The sequence below is a fragment of the Rhagoletis zephyria genome, unplaced genomic scaffold (assembly GCF_001687245.7).
Source record: "Rhagoletis zephyria isolate East Lansing unplaced genomic scaffold, Rhagoletis_zephyria_1.1 Rzeph_scaffold_04990, whole genome shotgun sequence".
Taxonomy (NCBI): domain Eukaryota; kingdom Metazoa; phylum Arthropoda; class Insecta; order Diptera; family Tephritidae; genus Rhagoletis; species Rhagoletis zephyria.
Window position 1 is genome coordinate 23,951 of NW_016162073.1, and position 21,934 is coordinate 45,884.

Below are 21,934 nucleotides of genomic sequence, written 5' to 3' on the forward strand. Positions count from 1 at the left end.
ATATATGTATATTTATCACATAAGAATGAGTCATTACATTTCAGGTCAGTTATCCAAGCGGTGCAAAGGTAGAGCTGGGCAAAGAAATCACTCCAATTGAGGTGAAGGACGAACCTACAGTTACTTGGGAAGCAGATAATGATGCTCTATATACTTTGATAATGGTCGATCCAGACGCACCATCGCGTGCTGAGCCCACATTCCGTGAAATTCTTCATTGGCTTGTAGTTAATATTCCAGGAAATAAAGTAACGCAAGGTGAAACTATTGCTGCTTATATAGGCTCTACACCTCCACAGGGAACTGGACTGCATCGCTACATTTTTCTGGTCTTTAAGCAGGCGGGAAAGATTGATGCTACGAACATTACTCCAAAGATGTAAGTTTAATTTAAAGGAGCATATGATCTCTCATAAGCGTTCAAAAATTTTCGCAAATGTGCAGATTATTAATAACCTAAGTATTTTTTTGTTGTTTTTTTTAGTACAATACGCGAAAGCCGCCGCAACGCAAATACTAGGCAATTCATGGCCAAATACAATTTAGGGGAACCAATCGCTGGAAATTTCTATCAGGCACAATACGATGACTACGTAGATATATTAAGAGCGAGGCAAATAAAGCATAATTTTTTTTCTGTGAAATAAATACATGTGTAGAATAATTAAAAAGGCTGTAAAATTAATTCGGAAAAAAAATAAATTGAAATGTATTTATTAGCTTCTTGTTGTTCAGGGCTATTGCTGAATCCATCGCAGTCCGATTTTCGTGAGATCTACGAAAATTCGATTACTGAATCTGAATCGCTACGAACATGTGNGAACCAATCGCTGGAAATTTCTATCAGGCACAATACGATGACTACGTAGACATATTAAGAGCGAGGCAAATAAAGCATAATTTTTTTTCTGTGAAATAAATACATGTGTAGAATAATTAAAAAGGCTGTAAAATTAATTCGGGAAAAAAATAAATTGAAATGTATTTATTAGCTTCTTGTTGTTCAGGGCTATTGCTATTGCTATTGAATCCATCGCAGTCCGATTTTCGTGAGATCTACGAAAATTCGATTACTGAATCTGAATCGCTACGAACATGTGAATTCAAAGTTTGTGCTGCGTTCGAGTAAATTCGGATTCCCTGATATCATTTTCGTAGATTTAACGAAAATTTGCACTTGCTTGGATTCAGTGATGGCCTTAATTATGTTGAAGCATATTGAATAATCACGTTTGTAAACAAGTTGAGACTAATAATAAATTTTTCAAGGACCACATCTTTTTTATAAGTACTTCAAATGTTTTTCAAATGGTTATTAACTTGAGAGACTTATTTTTCTAAACCCTAAAGGTTTCATACATATGTACATATGTAATGTATACATTCACCTGTGGACAGGTTCCGCCTTTTTCTATATTTTTTAAAGCTGCTCATGATTTTATAAATTGAACTAAAAACTAAGAAACTGGTAACACTTGCAAGGATTTTACAAAATTTCCTCCCTAATTTCGTACCCCATTTTTTAAGAAAGTGTCCCTCAGTTCTTAGCTTATGTTGAGATAGTTATCGTTTGATTTTTTGCCACAAATGTTCAATGGGACTTAGAACGGGGAAATTTACCAGACGATCCATAGAAAGGTTTTTGCTCTTTTGGGCAAACAATGCCATTTAAGTTTCAAACAAAAATGCATACATATGTATAATAGTACTTCAACATTTATTTCTCAAAACCAAGGTTATATATTTCGTGTGATTTTGATTTTTTGATAACAGCCCAGAATAGGGTATTTAGAATATATTCATGTGCTTGGGACTGCATAATGCAATCAATGATATGTATTAGAGTCCAGCGCAAGTGTATTTGCCGCATTTCGTTCAATAAGTACTCCTTGCATTGTACTCTACTCCCAACACATTGTTACTCTTTTTCCGCATACATACACTACTTGGCGTTGAGAGAGTAAATACTTGACGTACTTGCTATTACTCCACCAAAGTACGTACTCTACTTTCTCTCATCGCGTACGAGAGATATTTGCTGCTGCCAAAAGGGAGTAGCAAATCTACTCTCTGTATACTTGTAGTACGGTAAGTACTTGCGTATTAAATTTCAATTCTGGTTGTTAGCCTACTAGTTGATATCGTTTGCAGCGCTGGTCAGTGAAATTGAAAGAGNTCAGTAACTGGTGCGATTGCACCTTCTGAACGCGGTGTTGCGTACTTCTGATCAACTGAATAGTTGCGTGTTAGATGGTCGTAATATTTTTCTTATCATTTAAGACAACATGTTGATGNTGCAGAAACTGGTTTATGCTTACTCACACTTGACCCGAACGATGAGAGTAAAGGAGGGAAAGTATTTGCGCGGCGATCGGATGTCTTGTTAGGCCCTTTAAATGGAATTGCGCAGGAGTTTAATATGTATGTTTTTAAAGAATAGCCAAGGTTTTTTAACACACTTATGTATGTATGTATGTATGTTTGAAAATTATCAGTGGTAAGCAGTAAGCGTGACCGTTTTGATCCAAGTGCATCAAAAGTGATAGATTTTTCGATGCATTTCGGAGGGACACTTCTTTTTAAATTTTGATACTTTTCCTATCGTGTAAAAAAAATTCCTGTAGAAGTTGAAAAACTTGCCAGAGATGTTTACAATTTTAAAACTACGTTGGTGTCAAAAATCATAAAATTTTTCGTGTGTCAAACGTTCGCTCGTTATCGCTGAAGCAAGTTGTTTCATATCTTGCTTCGATAACGGTGAGAATCAAGCGTGAGCTATTGCCGAAAAAATTGATTCCACACCAATAAAAATTTATTATTTATCTTTGTAAAATATTTTGGATGTTGTCAATCGAATGCACATAGAATTTCTAAGCGAATCATACAGATTTCATAAGTTAAGTAACAATTTTGAAAGCAAATACATATAAACTTCTATTGTCTTTTTTTTTGTCAAACTAAACTGTATGCCAAGTAACCCAGCTGATATAGACTTTTGAAACCTAGATAATCATTAACCTATTAAGGAAGTATACATATTTTAATTGTGCCGTAAAGACGTATGTATATATAAACAGCACATTTAAATAAAGTCCAAATTTAAAAAAAAAAATAAAAATATTCAGCAATGCTATATTGAACTTTGTTTTAAGATTATATATAAGACATATTATTCCATACTGATACGTTGATACTTAAAATGAAAAACAAGTGATACGTATTGATATATTTAAAGTCTCTGCTCTGCTACAATTTTTCACAAGCCCGCGGTCACACTTGTGGTAAGTGCCAGATAATAAGTTGCGGTACTTCAATACATATATATGAACTCGTAGATATTGTTATCAATACTTGGAATCATGCATGCAAGTATTTTATCAAATATTTCATTAATACAAAAAAATTTTTACACTGATAATGGTAAGAGCTGCATATGTATATATAAACGAACGTTTCTGTGGACAATCCCGGCGTTTAGTTTTATTTGGCAAGGCNAAAATAAAAATATTCAGCAATGCTATATTGAACTTTGTTTTAAGATTATATATAAGACATATTATTCCATACTGATACGTTGATACTTAAAATGAAAAACAAGTGATACGTATTGATATATTTAAAGTCTGCTCTGCTACAATTTTTCACAAGCCCGCGGTCACACTTGTGGTAAGTGCCAGATAATAAGTTGCGGTACTTCAATACATATATATGAACTCGTAGATATTGTTATCAGTACTTGGAATCATGCATGCAAGTTTTTTATCAAATATTTCATTAATACAAAAAAATTTTTACACTGATAATGGTAAGAGCTGCATATGTATATATAAACAANTGCTCTGCTACAATTTTTCACAAGCCCGCGGTCACACTTGTGGTAAGTGCCAGATAATAAGTTGCGGTACTTCAATACATATATATGAACTCGTAGATATTGTTATCAGTACTTGGAATCATGCATGCAAGTTTTTTATCAAATATTTCATTAATACAAAAAAATTTTTACACTGATAATGGTAAGAGCTGCATATGTATATATAAACAAACGTTTCTGTGGACAATCCCGGCGTTTAGTTTTATTTGGCAAGGCAGAATAATGGATACGAGTGGCATAACCCCAGACATTATTGATACCAAGCCCGAAGCATGCCTGGAGGTAATATACAGTTAAAAAAAAAAAACATATGTATGCATATATCTTATATTATAATTTAGGTCAGTTATCCCAGCGGTACCAAGGTAGAGCTAGGTAAAGAACTTACTCCTACTCAGGTGAAGGATGAACCTACAGTTACTTGGGAAGCAGATAATGATGCTCTATATACATTACTGATGATCGATCCAGATGCCCCGTCGCGTGCTGAGCCCACCTATCGTGAAATTCTGCATTGGTTTGTAGTTAATATTCCTGGAAATAAAGTAGCTGAGGGTCAAATTGTAGCAGAATATATCGGTTCTGGTCCTCCAGAGGGCACTGGACTGCACCGCTACGTTTTTCTAGTCTTCAAGCAGGCAAATAAAATTGAAGCACAAACATTCATTCCGAAAACGTAAGTTTTTTGTCTACATACATACACACATACATATCTAAACATAACATTAGATAGTGTTCTTTACTAAAATATGTACATATGTGTATTATTTATTTTTGTATGCAGCTCTGTCGCAGGCCGTTATAAAATGAAGACAAGAGAATATATTACCAAATTCAATTTAGGTGAACCAATCGCTGGAAATTTTTATGAGGCACAATACGATGACTATGTACCTATATTAAAAGCCACGCTTTCAACGTAGAGCATCACAGAATAATTTAAAACAAATATTGTACATACTCGTACATATGTATATACAAATGTAAATACGACTTCGTTTGTAATTTAAAGTGATTTGCATATATTATTATTGAACAAAAGTACAAGGACTTATTTATGTACATGTTAGTTATGCTGCTGTAAAATTATATGCGCACCACATATTGATCAGTCTTAACATTTTATTTTATTTTTTTTATATTTCAGTTTAGTTATTTTTTTATAAAAATATAATTTATTCTTTAACAGGATTAGTATAAATCCAAGATTCAAACTTTATGCAATATTTAAATATTTCAACAAACTTTGGTAAAAATTTAAAGAGTTTTAATTGGATTTTAAGTAGGCAGTAGGCATTACGTTGCTAAAACTCCATTGACAGTTTTGCTAGTATTGTTTTTGAACGAAGAAAACATGTATTTTATACCGAATGTACTTTTTACTTCAACTAAACATGCCAAATGTGAAACAAATCAGAAATACGATTTTTCAAAATATCTCCACCCTGGCGAGACCATTTTTGACAAAAATGTTTCTGCTTACATAACCAGTATCAATTATAAAAACAACAACATAAAAAGCAGCCAAATCGGCCTATAAATAAGTTTGATAATAGTTGCGTTCCAGATGCTTCACGATTTGCAGGGTCGTCGTTCCAGGTGACTACCTTCCATAAGGTTTAGTAATGGAGAAAACATCTGTTCCTGCAAATCGTTAATATCGTGACGCATCTGGAACGCAACTTATTTTCGCCAAGATATTTTCATTTTAAGTTTGCATTGCGAATGAAAACAAATCCGACTTCAACATGAAATATGTTACTCATACGCCATGTTGGAGTAGGGGCACATTTGGTCATGTACGATATGGCGTATGAGTAACATTGGGCCTTACGCATAAAAACTATGCATAAGCTCAGACTCAATTTTCGCACTGATGGAGTGATCTCAAGCTCAAGAATTTGTACAGAAAGTCGAGGCGGAGCTTAAGCTCACTTTTATATGCATTTGCAGCCCATTAAATTCTAGTAAAAAACTGCAAGTTCGGAGTTAGTCAAAAATCGCGTTGATTTTTGAGATTTTTTTTTTGTTGAAGGTGTTTTGCATTTTTTCCATATAAAGTATGTATTTTCGAAAAAACATTTTTTGTATGGAAGAGACTGCGTAAAAGAAACTGCCAAAAATCAACGGTAATTTCTAGCTACTTAAAACTTGCACTTTATTATAATAAAATTGATTGGGCTACAATCTGCATACACATCAAAAAATTTAATTAAAAAGTTGAAAATTTGCTGAATTTTCGCGAGTTTTGTACAAAGTTAAGGAATTATATTATGTTTTTTGTTGTAGAATGAACCATATTTTTATACGAAATTAGGGGAAAAATATTAGAATGAAAATAGTTGCATATATTGTGAAAAATTTGCTGTGCCAATACTTTGTTCTGGCAGTGTACACAAATTGACACTTTGAAAATTATATTATCTATACTTTAGAACTGTCCTATAAAAATATATGACATTTATTTTTGCTTGGTAGTGCGTATTTGTGTTGATAATGGCTTCGGAAGTTCTCATCTCTGTATACAGGTTGTAAGAAAATTCCCAACTTTAATTTAGAGTCCCCATAAGGGACATTATTATTTTTGCAACAAGAAATCCGCAACCAATTTATTAAATTCGTCAGCGTAGCGCAAGTGAATGTTATGTTTACCTTCAGGGAACTCGTAATATCTGAAATAAAAATATCCAACCTTAGTTATGAATGCATTAGTACATATATCGCTAAATAAAAAATAAAAAAATGCAAGTCATGTTATTTTAATCCAGGCAAAAGCTATGTAGACAAAAATATGATTTCATAAAATGCATTTAAGATAAGCTATGTACATATGTATATACTAGGGATGTTACGAATGTCATATTTTTCACATTCGCGAATGCGAATTTTCGGAATGCGAATGCGAATGTTAGAATTACATTAAAAAAGGCTATAATCAACGTAAGTCATCGTTTTTATAACTTAAAAATTGTGTGAATTATTATATAATTGAACGAGAGCTTAACCTATACAGTATTTTAATCATAACTCAATAATGATTATTAAATCATGTATTTTAATGTAGTAGCCAAAGTTCAAAAGGGGCTACTAAAAAAGTTTCAAAAAAGTAGTTATCTGACTTTTTTCCCATGAGGCGATTTCTTAGAGGCTCGTATATAAAGCCGGCTGCACAGAACAATTGCTCACTTGGAACGCTGGCGGGTGGAGTGCTCAAATATTTGAAGCCAGATTTGTCAATTAATAGTATTTTAGTTTAGCTAAAGGCCGGTTATTGTTCGCACCTTGGTTAGACAGACTTAGAGTTATTTCAACGATAGTAGAGTGGACTCTCTGCCCATGCACACATTCGCATTCGCAAAACATTCGTATCATTTGATGCGAATGCAAATTCAAATATTCGCAACTTCCCTGATATGTACCTATGTATGTATGTATGTATGTATGTACATTAGACTGCATCACCAAAAAAAGTTGCGGTTTTCCGCCGGGATTACAAAATTTATTATATTTTAAGACGTCCACTAAAATATTTCGGAAAAATATAAAGATTAAAGCGAGCTGGACCGATTTGAAAATACCTCCAAAAATGATGTTTTTTATGAATAAAAATACGTTCTTAAAGAACTTTTTGAAAAAAGTCCCCTCAGATGACAAATTAGATTAAGCTTAAAAAATCGGCATAAAAATATTTGAAAATCTTTTCAACGGAATCGTAAGAATGAGATTTTTGATGACAAACTTGAATAACCGGGTCAAAAATGTTCTGATTTAGACTTATGGGATCTCAGTAGAAAGGTATTTTCACACTGTTTTTATTTCTGGCCAAAAAAACGTCATTCGTGGCCCATCTTGTTTTTTCGAATACCAACACATCTTAATTCAACTTTGAATGATATTCGTTTATCCTACCTTTCTCTTTCATACTTTGAGTGAGTTTATTAGCAAAGAAATAAAAAGGGTGAGAAAATACCTTTCCAATGACACCTCTCAAGTCTAAATCGGAAGAGTTTAGGTTCAGTTATTCAAGTTTTTCCTATACCAAACTTTGAAAAAAGTTAAAAAACAGCATCAAAAAATATCATCATTACGATTCCGTTCAAAATTTTTTTTAAACATTTTTATACACATATTTTAAGCTTAAACCGTTTTGTCATTTGAGGGGATTTTTTCAAAAAAAAATCTCTATTGTTATTCATAAAAAACTCCATTTTTGGAGGTATTTTCAAATCGGTCCAGCTCACTTAAATCTTAATATTTTTCCGAAATATTTTGGTGGACTTCTTAATTTATAATAGTTTTTATAATTCCAATGGAAAAATAGTACCGACTTTCTTTTGTATGGGGAGTGATGCAGTCTAATGTACATATGTATGTATATCTCACATTTTTGAGAAGTAGAAGCAAACAACAAAAGCATAGGGAAGTGCTTCGAATTATTAAAAAAAAGATCTTCCGACAAAATGTCCAACATAAAATTTTGCATTAATGATGAAGATATGTATGTAAATTTATAACTTTCTTACTGGCAGCCTGGTATGCGTTCTTTCAGGTAAGGTATATGTTCAGCAGCAATCATAGGATCTTTTTTTCCGTGCAATATAAAAGTCGATGCCTTCACTTGTTTTACTTCAGCACAACAGAAGTCGCCCTTGCGTTCTTTATAAATTGCAGCAGCGGCATCAACCCATTCAGCCCACAATTTCGCGAATTCCTCTACTCCATAGACTTTTTCCATTGGCTCACGCATACGTGGCGACCACTTTTGTACATCACGTATGGCTTTAGAGATGATAAGTGAATATATATAATATAATGAAGTATTATGAAGTGAGCACAACTAAAATCTACTTGCCTTGTAAAGCTTTTTCTTCCTCAGCATTTAAATACGCTCCTGCCCCCCAAATAATTAATTTGTCAACACATTCGGCAAAGCGGCCAGCTATAATTAAACCAGTTATACCGCCATCACTCCAACCTAATATAGAGAATTTGGGTCGCCCTAAGGCGTGCATCAAATCAACAGCATAGCGTGCATCTTTTTGGAAGAAGTCGAGATCAAAATTTCGTGCCGGTGGTCGGGATTTCCCATAGCCTGGCGGATCCCATGCGATGATTGTGTGATCAGACAACAGTTCTGGTAACTGCTCAATTTGCGGTTTGAAATCTGTCCATGCGGAGCCTAGTGCCCCTGGCATTAGTAGCACACTTTTTTCACCATTGCCGCTTTGTACATAGTTGACAGCGACGTCATGATTAATCTGCACTTTAGTTTCGGTGTGAATGTGGTTTTGCAGCATCGTAGAGAGATTTCCTAGCGGTCTTAGCACTCTACTATAGAGATTCGAACGTATCTGGAGCATTGCACACCAATTAATTAATTTATTGATTAGAAAATTAAGTGGTTTAAAGATTAAAAAAGCTTTTAAAAAATGCAAAATTTATGCAGAAAGAGTACAACAACAACGCAAAACATATGATTTTCTTATCAAAATGATCGGTGGTTGCCGGTAAATAATCGATAGCTGATAATTTATCGATCTAACAGCTGACGCAAGGCGAATTTAAGCTGGAACTCCCATGGTGAAACGAATACAGAAGGTGGCGCTTATTGTGATACCGCTAACCAAGGCGCATCACTCAGGCGGGTTCTGAAATTCAATTCCGGGTGAACTTCTGTCATACTCGCTTTGAATTCAAATTTGCAGGGGTTGAAATTCACTCGGAAGTGAATTGCAGAACCTGCCTATATAACTTTGTTTCTTAACAGATAATTATCACATATTAGGTTCAGCCCAGAAATCATTTCCGTACTCAACGAAATGCGTAATAGAGCGAAAATTGGAACGTATTGGATCGTAAGTGTCTGCTTCTTCCTGCCCGAAGAGCCCGGACTTTTTCTCCGGGTAAAAATGGATAAAGTGTCAAAGTGCATATCAGCTGTTTTTTGTTTACATGTTGCCTGCATTTACTTGGTGTTTTTAAGGTATAGTGAATGGCCGGTTGATGTGTTTTCAATCTATATATACTTAAAATCAAATAGTGAAACAAAAATTGTATTTCCAAGAGTTTGCATTTAAGTGACAAAAACAAAAACAATGCGGATCAGCTGTTTCTCAAATTCTGTGTACGAAATGTGGTTTTTCGCGTTCCCGTACATCTGGACTATGTTTCACTTTTGAGAGCAAACTTTTCGCTTATTCTATAATTACCGGATCCGGTCCGGATTGTTAGGGAAAGAACCTACTTATTTCGCTCTCTGTCAGCGTAACTCTCTCAATTTTCCCATTCCTCTTCTTCCTGATAATTATCTGCTAGAAAAGAAAAGAAACAAAGCCTATACAAGGTGATGTTAATAGGTTTGTTTCATACGAGCCCGCGGGTACCCGTGGGTGCCCAAAACAGCCCAGAAAGCGTTCCGCACGCTAAAAAAAAGGGTAATAGAGGGTGAATACATTCCACATTTGGACCGTAAATGTCTACTTCTTTGTGCACGAAACAGCCCGGCCTTTTTTCCGGGCACAAATGTGCAAAAGGCAATTTGATATAATAGCTGTTGTGGTTTAAATCCGAAAGCATATTTTATAAAACACAAAAGTGGAAAATGCCACAGAATTTTCAGAAAATGTAGTTATTTGGTAATTTTATTAGCCATATAAGATAAATACACGTTAAATCATTGTTTAGAGCTGATTTGTGGATTCCGGGCACAAAATGTGGCTTTTTGCGATTGTGGAATGCGATTTTTCTTGGGTTTAGTGCTTTTTCAAATTCAAAATTTGGCAACACTGCATTTAATTTACTTAAAAAAATAAGCCCAAATATCGACATCTATGGGCCTGTGCCAATTGATAGAAAAGTTCTATGGTGGAAAAACTTTTTACTATGGTGAGAAAATTTTACATTTCTGCTGTGCCAATTCGTAACTTTTTACTGCTGGAAATTTTTGACAGTTGCTTTGATGCACAAGAAGACTATCGAGTTTGCAATTTATAAAATGCAGCAATTATATAGAAAATATTTGCCTTTGATGATTTCAATTCTTCTGGAACTGAAATCCATGCATTTATTAGACCTTTTAGCAGTAATATTAGAAATAAAAACACGTCAAAACCGTCTGGTAAGTGTGTTCACAAAAATGTTTAAAACCGTGTACAATTGTTTCCAATAAAAACATATGTCGTTTTAGGGTATTATGTACATGCAACAAGACGTTTATTCCAAAATACTAAGCAGCATTATGAACGGCGATAACAAGACTACAAAAATGTATCTTAGGTTGTCCTCTGCTTCGTTTCGAAAAATTGTAACTCACATTCCCAAAAAGCGCCACGGATGGTCAGTGGAGTACGAAGTCATTTGCTTAATAAAGTCTTCAAATTATTTATATTCTTACTCACTTCCAGCCTTCGTTGCTGTTGGCGTTCTTTGAACTGAACCAAACATCCTTGTCAATGCGCTTTTCCAGAAGGATTCTGCGTTCTGAACTGCTCCCTGTAAAATAGTATTTTTAATTAAAAAAATACATAACGCCTTTTCATATGTAAATCTGAAATTAAATCTTACAAGTTATATAGCTTTTCTTTATTTTTTTTGCCGGCGGGACCATGTTCTTTTATTTCCACTCGCTTTTGTTTTCTTTAATTTATGTGTATACGTGCGTTGTTCGTTCTTCTTCTTGATAATGCTTGCTGTCAAATTTTTCACTAGCCCTGCCGTATCAAACATTTTTATTCACCTCATAGCTGTCAAAAATTTACTATCCAGAGAACTTTTCTATCAATTGGCACAGGCCCTATGTAACCGAAGGTAGTTTGAAAACTAACGTGGTCCAAAAAAAGTTTAAATTGTCAAGTTCTCGCCTCGGATTTTTATAAATGAAATAAAAAATTACCGTATTTTGTTGTTAAACACTTTTTCGTAGAAATGGTATAGAATTCTTGAAAATCAATATTTTTCGATCGAAAAACTCTGTTTCTGTTTAGGAGACTTCCTATATAACAATACTCAGTCGTTTATTTAACCATTTACATAGACAATAGATGCAGTCTGATCATAGAATGAATATTGCATGTTTTATATTTTTAAATAAATCAAAAATTGTAACACATCACAGTATCTGTTTAAAAAGAGGCTAGGTTCAAATATACATATGTACGTAAGTAGTTACATATAGGACAGGATAATCCATAACAATTTTTCAACCCAGTCACAGGAAAAGGGTTTAAAACTGAAATACAAAAAACTAAAAACAAAAAAAAGGTAGTCCGAAACAGCTAAAAGCATGGCGAATGAGGAGTTCTTTGACCAAATTACCTAAATTATTTCTTAAGAAGTCGAGTATTCTCGAGTATTCCGCATCCGCATTCCATCTGCTGATATCTAAAATTCTACTTTCGCAACATCCCTAATATGTACCCAGCCAACAAAAAATAACGAAAATGCATCCGAAAAAGGAAAAAAGTCCATTATCTATTCAAGTTTCGAATACATACTATGAATATTCGTTTTCCCACGAAAGTGTGCTTATGATTTTCGAACGTTTTCCGGGTACAAAAATGAACGATAATTGCAGTCGCATCCTGTTCGTTTCCGGAAACGCAAAATTGTACGAGACCGCACTGTCGGCAAAATGTACATTTCTCTGCTCGCTGGGTATTTACATATTTACATGCATATGTATGGACCATACCTATGTATGTATGTATATATCTGCAAAAAAACTTAAGTTGCGTATGCGCCATGGTGTTTAATTTCTTAGCACCTTTCAGCCGGTGTCTTCGACATACGTTTTACGAAAAAAAAACTTTCTCATTTCACCGTTTCCACAGCAACTGATTCGAAAATTTCCGATTTATGGATTTTGAATTTTGGAAAAAAAATCACCCGAATATTTTTCATCCGCCCATAGTAAAACCATGGAAACCAAGAGTGAAAAGTGAACCGGTTCAGGGAAAATGAAACTCATGATAAGGCTGATTATTTAGACTTGGACATTAAATCGAAAATATTTAACGAAAATGGTAGTCCGCCTGTATATGTTTTACGTTTTCAACAGAAAGAATACACTCAAAAATAGCAATTTGATACTTGTTACGAGCATTCTTTTTTATGTGACCTAAGGTTGCCAACCACTAGAAAATTTTAAACTATTAAAAGAATTACTAATATACTTTAATATCTACATTGTAAATAAGATGTTTTAAGAGGAAAAAAGCATCATCCAAGGAGGTTTGAAAAGCCTTCCATTGTACATGCCACCTACTACATATTTAAAAAATCAAAACGAATTTAATGTACCGTATTATAGTTACTAGATAACCAATAATAAACTTCAGTCAACTGACTTGTCCTTGTTTTATTCTACTCGATTCTTAACTCGCCTTTATAAATATTTGAGTTGACAATAGATATTTTCAAATTTTTCTGTTTCATTAATTCATATTTGAATTAAATATAATATATGTATATGTGAATGTTGTAAAAAAATGTTTGATGCCAAACCGTTGATCAATAAAAGCGTGAGTAGGTACTCAAAATCGGACTTCCTACAAAAATATCGGACTTCTCGAAAATTCAAGGATGACAAAACAAATTCTAAAGTTGAAAACAATATTTTTATAATGGCGTTTTCGTTTCTACCGAAAAACGTTACCTTCTCTTTGCCCTCTAAGCACAAATATTCAGAAGAGGGCAATGAAAAGGCGACATTTTTTGTAGAAACGAAACGCCATAAGTAATTTACATACATATATGGAAAATAGAAAACTACGATGCGCGACCTTTTTAACGTAATATTGAAGAGGGGGTTAAAAAAAATTTTATATTTTTTTTGAAACAGAAAATAGAATACAAATCAAGCGATTTACCAAAATTCTAAATACCTTAGCTGGGTAACAAATGTGTTTGAAAATATGTATATAAGCAGGGTCATTTTATGTTATGCCATGAATAGAATTTAAATATGTGCACATAATATGGCATAGAGTTGAAACTCCACTGTTAAATAAAAAAGCTCTACATTAAATGGCATGCGCACTGCATCCTACAAGGAGTCATGTACTTACGCAAATGACATTTGTCAACGCGAAAGGCCAGTAATAAAATTTTTCTTCGGAAAAGAAAGCTATTTTTAATAATAGCAAATTTCATAAAGCACATTTTGACTGAATGCGCTCAATGAAAAAAAAAGACACACAAAAAGTAATTTCCTAAAAATATATATTATGAAATACGCATAAAAGAATTTTTCTATGGCGTTTGCGAAAAATTGAAGTGCCGTTCGTGCGTGTGTGTATTCAAGTATGTTCAAGTATAGTCTTTTAACGATGCATACCTACGCATATCCGATGTGAAGGAATTTCAGAAATTTCGCCAATTAAATAACCAAATTACTTTTGTGTAATAATGGTACATAGATGTGAAAGATGTATAATGATTAAAGTGTGTCAGCTTTTGAGTTATGTGAATATACATATTGTGAGAGGCCTTAAATGTTTAAATAAAACTTGCGAATAATGCTAAACAAAATACACATACATATCTTGAAAAAAAAAAAATAAAAAAAAATTGGTATTTGTAGCGATTAAATAGCAATTTTTTAATCGTTTGCAATAAGGAAATAATTAAAGTTGGTTTCGTAGAATGTATGAATATGAAAATTTTGATTTGCGAGTACTAGTTTTACTTCGAAGTGCATCTATTAAGTAATTAAAATGAAAAACTACGCACGCAAGTAATCGTACAAATTTTTCATGTATGGATATAAATTTCTACATATACATAAGTATGTATGTACAGTGGCGGTCAAAAGTGGATGAATGGTGTTTCGTATTTAATATTTACAATATTTTTTAAACTATAAATTTTTTGATAAAAACATGGTTCATGCTTTAACAAAACCCCTATAAATCACACTTTCAAACTAATCCTTATTTCGAGCTTTTTAACCAGAATACTTTTAAATTTTTTGGCTATGCTGTTAGCAGGATTATTAAATTTTATTAAAATTAGTGCAAGTTTTGAGCGGCTAAAAAATCGTATTAATTTTTAGCAATTTTCTTTTTTCTTGGTGACGGCGTTTTGAACTTTTTTCCATAATTTTAGCTTGCAACACATTGTAAATATTAAAAACAAAACACCATTCATGCATTTTTGACTGCTACTGTATGTACATGAGTGCATGGAAGGACGTTTGCTTTTCTTTCTATACATAAATAAATATGCACACTGGGGTGATCGATTCTGTTTCTCTAACTTGTTTCGTACTTACTTATTACAGGTATTGTTGAATATTTTTTTTATTTAAACCCATTGTGCGTTGGAAAAAAATATAATTGGAAGAGTGTTATCTGGAAATTTGATTTTTGGATACTCGAGAGCTTTATCGATTGATAGTCGACTAGCATGCAATTCAACTTACTAATCGACTCGAAATAGCTATTAAAAATGATTTTTATCAAGTTAAATTTGTAGGTACTGAACTTTTCTTTTATTATTGTATTTGAGAAATTTCAATACTAAATATAAACCTTGCTTTGATGGGTCAATCAGCGAAACTTTTTCATACGGAAATTGTTTTTGCCTTGGTCTTCGTATTCTTGTTTGTTGTTGTAACATCATAACAAAAACACGAAATTCATGTTTGGCGTTGGATACGGTTTCGTCGTAGTTGTATTCGTCTTCGTATCTGTTTTCATATTCGCCATGGTCTTCGCTTTCCTATTCCTATTCGTATTCGTAAATGTCTTTTGGTTTGTGTTTGTCTTTGTCTTCGTAGTTTTATTCGATGTCGTATTCCTCCTCGTGATCATGTTCATATTCAAGCAAGAATTCGTCTTCGTATTCGGTTCTGTATTCATTTCTATCTTCACATTCGTTTTCGTATTCGAATTCGCCATTTCGTCTTGGCCCTTAAGTTCGTACCTCATGCGCAAGGGAGGCTTTCACATGATACAAAAATTAAAGTAGTTCCACTTGATGTCATTCAAGTATCATGGGCTTTACTGTGTCTGTTTTTTTTTTGTAAAAATTAAAACATTTGTTAATTCAGCACTTCTAGTGCTTCATATTAAATATGACAGATTGTGTACTACACTTTCGAAGAACGCATGAGGTAGGTATCCAAAGCTCTTAAGCCAAATTCTGACCGGATAATTAATGTAAGCATTTTACAATCTTTTAAAATTTTTTCAATTCAGTCAGAAGAAACACCTACATATTTATGTACATATGGAAATTTTAAGTCCGTATGATCATTGCGGTTCAGACACGAATTACGAGATGTGTAAGTATAGCCTCTACGAATGTGCTTGTAAATCGGCTGCAATTATATGTACATACATAACTTTAATTTGAAAACATGTGAACTTTGAATTAATGTAAAATAATAAAAAATTTAGGAGTAACCAGTTATTTTTTTTTCTGTTCATTCTAAAAAAAACCAAAGAAATCTCAAAAAATTAATCAGTTTGAACTTCCTGGGGTAGGATCTCTCTTAACAGCTAAAACTAGAAAGCAATCACTTTTTCACAAAAGTATGGAGAGATAATGTTATTTACAAGAAATTTCCGTCTTACCTTTCCCAATTTGATTGGAGAAAAATCAGCTTCGGTGGCCATTCCTCGTTTTCAGACCTGTATACTCAGGACTAAGTTTTACGATAGAAAAGATGCCTTTTTTAGTTAAGCTTCATGCATACATAAAAAATTCAAGCGAAATCTGAGATTTTATTTACTAATGGTGATGGTGATTTCGTTTCTTCCAAAAAGTGTTACTCTTCCACGGTGCAAAATGTGTTAGATGTCACACTTAACCCTGTAAAAGGGCACGTTTTTGTCTCCTTGTCCTTGCCCGGTTCACGCATTTCATAATATTGTCGTTTTAAGTAGCCATCTGGGTTTCAGGGCAACCTGCTCTCCTGAAAAAGCTTCAAAGGGCGGATAATGTGCCATTTTTGCCTTATAAGAGTATGAAATTTTAAGAAACGAACACAATATTTTCAAATCGTTTACCTTCATTTTAGATTCGAACATGAAAAGAGAAAGGGGCGATCAAAAGGCAACATTCTTTGTTAAAAACGAAAACACTTTAAGCCTTATGAGGATATTCAAGACACCAGCTTCAAATTAAACTTTGTACTTAGCTGAGAAAATATACCTTTTGAGTGACCTACTGAGGGCCGCAGCACTGTTAGAATATGCAATTCACAAAATTATTATATTTCTGAAAATCTGAACCCAACTTGAAACCATTTCTGCTTGACTTTGGAGATTAAACAATTCTTGTCTCCGATGTTTGCTGAGCAATTCTGGGATTTAATATAGATTCAGAATGAAGAATATTTTTTTTTTCATATCATAAATAATAAACCTGCCAAGAACATTATAGCAGGGGCGCCCAAGAAGGGATTTGGGGATGAACTCAAACGCATCTTGCTGTGTACTTCCATCGTTTGCACAATTTTAGTGACGAATTCAGTGCGTAGACAAGTGTAAAATCGAAAACAAAACGTCTAATCGTCTATACGGATATTCGAATATCTGAACAAACGTGTCCGAATATCCAGATATCCTAACAGTGTACAGGTATCCGGAAAGTCGAATCTAAAAACCACAATGCAATTAAAACAAGTTTTATCTAAAATGTAATATTTTCTGGTAGAGTTTGAAGGTTCAAAATGCAATGATTTGTCAAAATTGAAATACATTTTTTCGTTTACTATATGTACACTAGGGTGATTCGAAACGAAAACATTTTCGAATTACGAAAGAAATTCGATGAAAAGTTTTATCTTAAAAATTCAGCTCTTTTACCAAGATTTAGAGGTGCTCCAAAACTGTTTTTATTTTTCGGAAACTACAGATGTATTTTCATAAAATCTCGGACGGACGGACTAACAGACAGTCACCGCTTAATCGTTTTTTCTTTTCATTCATTTATATATACATTTATCTATATCTAACTGGAAATGTTTTCCTAGTCATTGCAAATCTTAGTAGAATAATGATGATATCTTGGCGCTCACACCTTTGCTAAGTGCTTGGCCAAGCTTCTCCTCCGATTTATTTTTATTTTTTGGCTATGAGGAAAGGGTTTAAAATGCCTTCGCACCATATAGGAACCGTCGCTTTTAGCCACCGAAACCATTTAAATATATTTACAGCTTTTTGCGTTTTTTGAATCTAACTATTAATGCGCATTTCCAGAGGAATTTGACGTCTGGTAAACAGTAGTAATTCTGCTTTTGGGTCGCTAAATTGAGGCCGTGGGCGCTTAGCCAGTCTTGTGTGCGCAACATGGCTTGCGTTAGCTTTCGTTGTGCTTCCCTTGCTGCAATACCATCTGCATATCTCACTAAGAAGGCATCTTCCGACATTTCTATTCTCAAAATCTCATCGTAATTAATGTTCCAGAAGTCTGGACCTAAAATAGATCCTTGAGCTGCACCTGATGTTATGTTCATCCCTTCGAGGCCGCCAATTTGTGATATGTGTATTGAAGTTATTACACATATGGAAGGACCTACAGCTTTACGCCGCCTCCAAACCGCAAATGGGTTTTGTGAAAAGTCTTTTCAGGGCAAGAATGCACTCGGAGGTTTGCGATTGCCTGCCGAGGGGCGATCGCTGTTAAGAAAGTAACTTTTTTTTTTAATTTTTTTTTTCTGTAAAGCTGTTATAAGGTTTATCTAACGGTTTTTAACTTTACTGCTACTGGCAACATTTGCAGTGACTAGGAAAAGGGTTTTTTTTTTTTGAGTTCTGAGTTAAAAAAAAAACGTATTGGTATTTCATTACTTTTTTTGTTATTATTTGAACATGTATTCGGTGCATCTAGTGTTTACAAAAGAGGGACAGTTTTTCTCTCACTGGGGACAGCGGAACAGACGGCTTCAAAGCGGGACGTATGGTCACGTTACGTATGAGTAATATTTATGTGGTGATTTTTTATTCCGTCTTTTCAAGTACAAAACCGCGTATCACGAAAATGCAAAACCTCGTATTTGAGGTTGCCAAGATTTTGTAGTAGAGAGTAAAGATAGTCCTATTTCAAAACGGTTGTCTCTTTTATCTCTTCTTCTTATATCTAATTATGGATATTTAAGTAATTAAAAAACTAATATTTTAAAACTTGTCAAAATTTAGTACGGCTATAATTTTTTCGACTAGTGTACACACAAGTGTGTGAAAAGCACTCGGCCGTGCTATCATAGAAGCACAATGCCACTAATATTTTACTTGTGTGAAATATTTTATTTTTATCAGTATTTTATCAGAGACAGGTGAAACTGCATAAATAAATCTTGTAAAAATTGACTTTCTTGTAAATTTGGAACAAGCTCTTTTTTTCAAGTCATGAAAACAGCTTTTTCGATATTTATTCGGATTATTACCGCTAAATGAGGGGAAGAATGTCATAAATTTGAGAGTTCTTTTGAAAATGTCCCATTTTTTATTGAACTCGAAGATTCTTCTTTCCAACAGATAACTGAGCCAAAAATTGTTTAGTCCGCGTGGTCTTGTCAAAAAGTGTTTATGAATAATTTGAGAAGTTCGGGTAGTTGAAAAGTGTTTGAGAACGCGTTCGTTAATTACTAGTGTGCGCCATTTTCTTGATTATCGTATATTTTTAACCAGCCGATCGATCACCTTAATGATTTTTACCGTTATCTCCTTAAATTTCAATACGCTGCAAATGCTCTAACGAAAGTCGGAGAATCGATCGCCCTAATGCATGCCTATTAACTGCATACGCAGGTTATGAACCTCTCTGCTTGTTGGCCATGCACTGGACTTCTATCTACCACTTTATAGGCACGAATTGTGAGAAGGCATGTCAGAGTGTCAACCGCCGAAAAGCCGTATGCGTGGGTGTAATACAAATTGATGTGAATTGTAGGCAAAAAATACTACGAATATGAATGAGTATGTATGCACGAGCGTATGTGTGTGTGCGTGTAGCATGTGGGTGTGTATTAGGGATGTTAATTTTTAAGATTTTTCCGATCCCGGGAATTTTGGGATGTCGTTATCCTGGGATTTAGACATTCATTACTTTCCAACAAATAAAAAAATTGCTTCTGCATTGTTTGAGAAGCTCTCCTACCATAAAATAAATAATAAATAAATGAGGTTGAAACTTACTTTTTTATTTAAAGTGGCGTTTTTATTTTTTCTCTTTAACGTCAGGATTTTTTTTTTAAGAATTTTGTAATTTCAAAGATATGATTAATTCAAAAATTGTTTTAAAAATTCAATGCAATGTAGAATAAAAATATGGGTCTATGGGTTCTTTAGAATTAAAAAAAAAAAAAAAATTGGAATCACATGGACGAATAGGTAATTTTTTAAGCTGATAAAGTTAAAAGGACGAGATTCGGGGATGTTATCGGGTTTATATAAGTCCTTAATATATAATTTTTTTCAAAAACAAATATTGTGAAATTTCCAGGACAAAATTTTAAAATTACATTTTCAATAATTACCAGTCCTTCTGCACCAAAAACTTGAATCTGTTTAAATCCTACAGGATTCCATCTTTAATTAGATACCCATACATTTCTCTGAATTTCTGACGTCAGAGTGAAAAACTAAAAATGCAATTTTACTATATTTGGTGCGGTGTTATATGCATAATGAGTTAGACATTTATAAAAAAATATTACTTATTAAATAAAAAAAAGTAATATATTATTGCTATAGTTGCCATCAGTGCAAATTACAAATCCCGAAAATCCCGGTATTATTTGCCTCACCGTATTACCGTTACTTAAGTTAAAGCACACTTTATCGCTTTCATTCATTTATCAAGTTTATCATTAGGCACATGTAAACCATTAGCTCCTTGTTTTCAAACTAATTTCACTGCATTTGTTCTACATACTTCATATATACATATGTATACATATATAAGTATATATTGTACAAACATATATACATATGTATGTACAAAGCTGCTGCCGCCGCAAACACAGTGGCCACGGCTATGACCACTCAAGTGCCACTACTATTTGTTGTTTTTAGGTTAAACGACGAGCAATCCGTTGGCAAGGGCTTTGAGGGTCGCAGAGATGCGTAGAAAGCTCAACTACCTACCCTTACCGCTCAATGCCACATTTCGTTCGCAATCTTTTTTAGGGCCCTCAATCTATGTGCATGTACATACTAAATTTTGTGAAAAAGTTGAAGAACCCATTTTTTCGCTACACTTTTAAGCATTCCCATGCAACATACACTGTGCATATTCATTTCACCTATAAGCTAAAAAACTATTAATTTTTCCTTAAATCACATTTACACTTGATTTAAGAAATTGTCCATTGATTTTATGCTATGAAATTCCTTCACAGCCGTGCAAAATACACACACAAACGCCTATTATAAGTGCCACTTTTCATGTCCTTCGCTGCTCACTGCTGCTGTGATACCCATAGAAAAAAAATATATATTTAGTATACGCAGCCGTGCTTTTTCCATTTTTCACGTTTCAAACACTTTAAATCTTGCATCCTTTATAAATTAACATTGTAAAACTAACAATAGTATGCATTTGCTATTGCTGGATATGAAGGATTTTCTACCAAATGATTTTTTCATAATTTTCACATTTTCACATCCACCACCACTGCCAATTTGGTTCTATTATCGATCCACACTGCAATCGCGACGAAACTAGACTGCAATTTTCTGCCCTGTGTATTCCTGCGTAGAGTTTTCAACGGCTGCTTCGTTCGGGATGTTAACGTTCACACACACACACATATACGTGTACACATGCACAACAATCATCGGTTGTAGAATGTTATAATGTGAAAAGCTCTTCTCGTTCTATTCACAAACAATAAAAAGCAACAAAAAGCAAAAACAGCAATGAAAACTGGTTCTCATCGTCGCGTATTTAGTGTTTAGTGTTGGTAGTTTGGGAGCAAGCCGAAACACTCGACAATTGAGCTTTACTTTGACGTCTCCATGAGGCGTTAAAGTAGCGGCAATGTGTAGGCGCAAATATACACACTAGGAGTGCTAGTCCCGGGTTTGAGGTCCTAAAAGTTCCGGGATTCTT

The 21,934-nt window shown here is 33.8% G+C and overlaps 4 protein-coding genes and 1 long non-coding RNA gene across 7 annotated transcripts in view; 3 read left to right on the top strand and 2 right to left on the bottom strand.

The window, feature by feature from the left end:
- LOC108371443 (protein D2-like) overlaps positions 1-689 on the top strand; it is a 9,055-nt gene extending 8,366 nt beyond the window's left edge. Inside the window, exons 2-3 of the mRNA XM_017627006.1 lie at positions 45-379; positions 485-689. Of these exons, the coding sequence (XP_017482495.1) occupies positions 45-379; positions 485-647 (498 nt within the window). The 3' untranslated portion in view covers positions 648-689. The remainder of the gene's footprint in view (positions 1-44; positions 380-484) is intronic.
- Positions 690-4,036: 3,347 nt separating this feature from the next.
- On the top strand, positions 4,037-4,992 carry LOC108371450 (protein D3-like). Of its 2 annotated transcripts, XM_017627016.1 has the most exons (4): positions 4,037-4,156; positions 4,216-4,550; positions 4,659-4,831; positions 4,862-4,992. In XM_017627016.1, the coding sequence occupies exons 1-3, from the start codon at positions 4,097-4,099 to the stop codon at positions 4,795-4,797; spliced, it is 534 nt and encodes a 177-aa protein (XP_017482505.1). In that variant the 5' UTR covers positions 4,037-4,096; the 3' UTR covers positions 4,798-4,831; positions 4,862-4,992. The 2 variants fall into 2 exon arrangements, with proteins under 2 accessions (XP_017482505.1, XP_017482504.1); XM_017627015.1 differs by having other exon boundaries at positions 4,659-4,988.
- Positions 4,993-6,223: 1,231 nt separating this feature from the next.
- Positions 6,224-9,363, bottom strand: LOC108371444 (valacyclovir hydrolase). The gene is made up of 3 exons (XM_017627007.1): positions 8,727-9,363; positions 8,398-8,653; positions 6,224-6,546 (listed from the first exon to the last, which is right to left on the bottom strand). The coding sequence occupies exons 1-3, from the start codon at positions 9,232-9,234 to the stop codon at positions 6,453-6,455; spliced, it is 858 nt and encodes a 285-aa protein (XP_017482496.1). The 5' UTR covers positions 9,235-9,363; the 3' UTR covers positions 6,224-6,452.
- Positions 9,364-10,820: 1,457 nt separating this feature from the next.
- LOC108371445 (uncharacterized) lies at positions 10,821-11,443 on the top strand. Of its 2 annotated transcripts, none has more exons than XM_017627009.1 (3): positions 10,821-10,991; positions 11,061-11,218; positions 11,278-11,443. In XM_017627009.1, the coding sequence occupies exons 1-3, from the start codon at positions 10,833-10,835 to the stop codon at positions 11,306-11,308; spliced, it is 348 nt and encodes a 115-aa protein (XP_017482498.1). In that variant the 5' UTR covers positions 10,821-10,832; the 3' UTR covers positions 11,309-11,443. The 2 variants fall into 2 exon arrangements, with proteins under 2 accessions (XP_017482498.1, XP_017482499.1); XM_017627010.1 differs by having other exon boundaries at positions 11,061-11,209.
- Positions 10,878-11,661, bottom strand: LOC108371446 (uncharacterized). The gene is made up of 2 exons (XR_001848748.1): positions 11,438-11,661; positions 10,878-11,365 (listed from the first exon to the last, which is right to left on the bottom strand). It is a non-coding gene; the product is annotated as an uncharacterized LOC108371446 (long non-coding RNA).
- Between the last annotated feature and the right edge of the window lie 10,273 nt (positions 11,662-21,934).

Bases quoted from the DNA above. Each gene is read 5' to 3' on its own strand.
- LOC108371450 (XM_017627016.1), top strand. From the start codon at position 4,097: ATGGATACGAGTGGCATAACCCCAGACATTATTGATACCAAGCCCGAA. The intron at 4,157-4,215 runs GTAATATACAGT...ATTATAATTTAG, and splicing joins AGCCCGAAGCATGCCTGGAG to GTCAGTTATCCCAGCGGTAC. The intron at 4,551-4,658 runs GTAAGTTTTTTG...TTTTGTATGCAG, and splicing joins CAAACATTCATTCCGAAAAC to CTCTGTCGCAGGCCGTTATA.
- LOC108371444 (XM_017627007.1), bottom strand. From the start codon at position 9,234: ATGCTCCAGATACGTTCGAATCTCTATAGTAGAGTGCTAAGACCGCTA. The intron at 8,654-8,726 runs GCAAGTAGATTT...TCATCTCTAAAG, and splicing joins GGAAGAAAAAGCTTTACAAG to CCATACGTGATGTACAAAAG. The intron at 6,547-8,397 runs GTAAGAAAGTTA...TTTTTATTTCAG, and splicing joins GAACGCATACCAGGCTGCCA to ATATTACGAGTTCCCTGAAG.
- LOC108371445 (XM_017627009.1), top strand. From the start codon at position 10,833: ATGCACAAGAAGACTATCGAGTTTGCAATTTATAAAATGCAGCAATTA. The intron at 10,992-11,060 runs GTAAGTGTGTTC...ATGTCGTTTTAG, and splicing joins AAACACGTCAAAACCGTCTG to GGTATTATGTACATGCAACA. The intron at 11,219-11,277 runs GTACGAAGTCAT...ACTCACTTCCAG, and splicing joins CGCCACGGATGGTCAGTGGA to CCTTCGTTGCTGTTGGCGTT.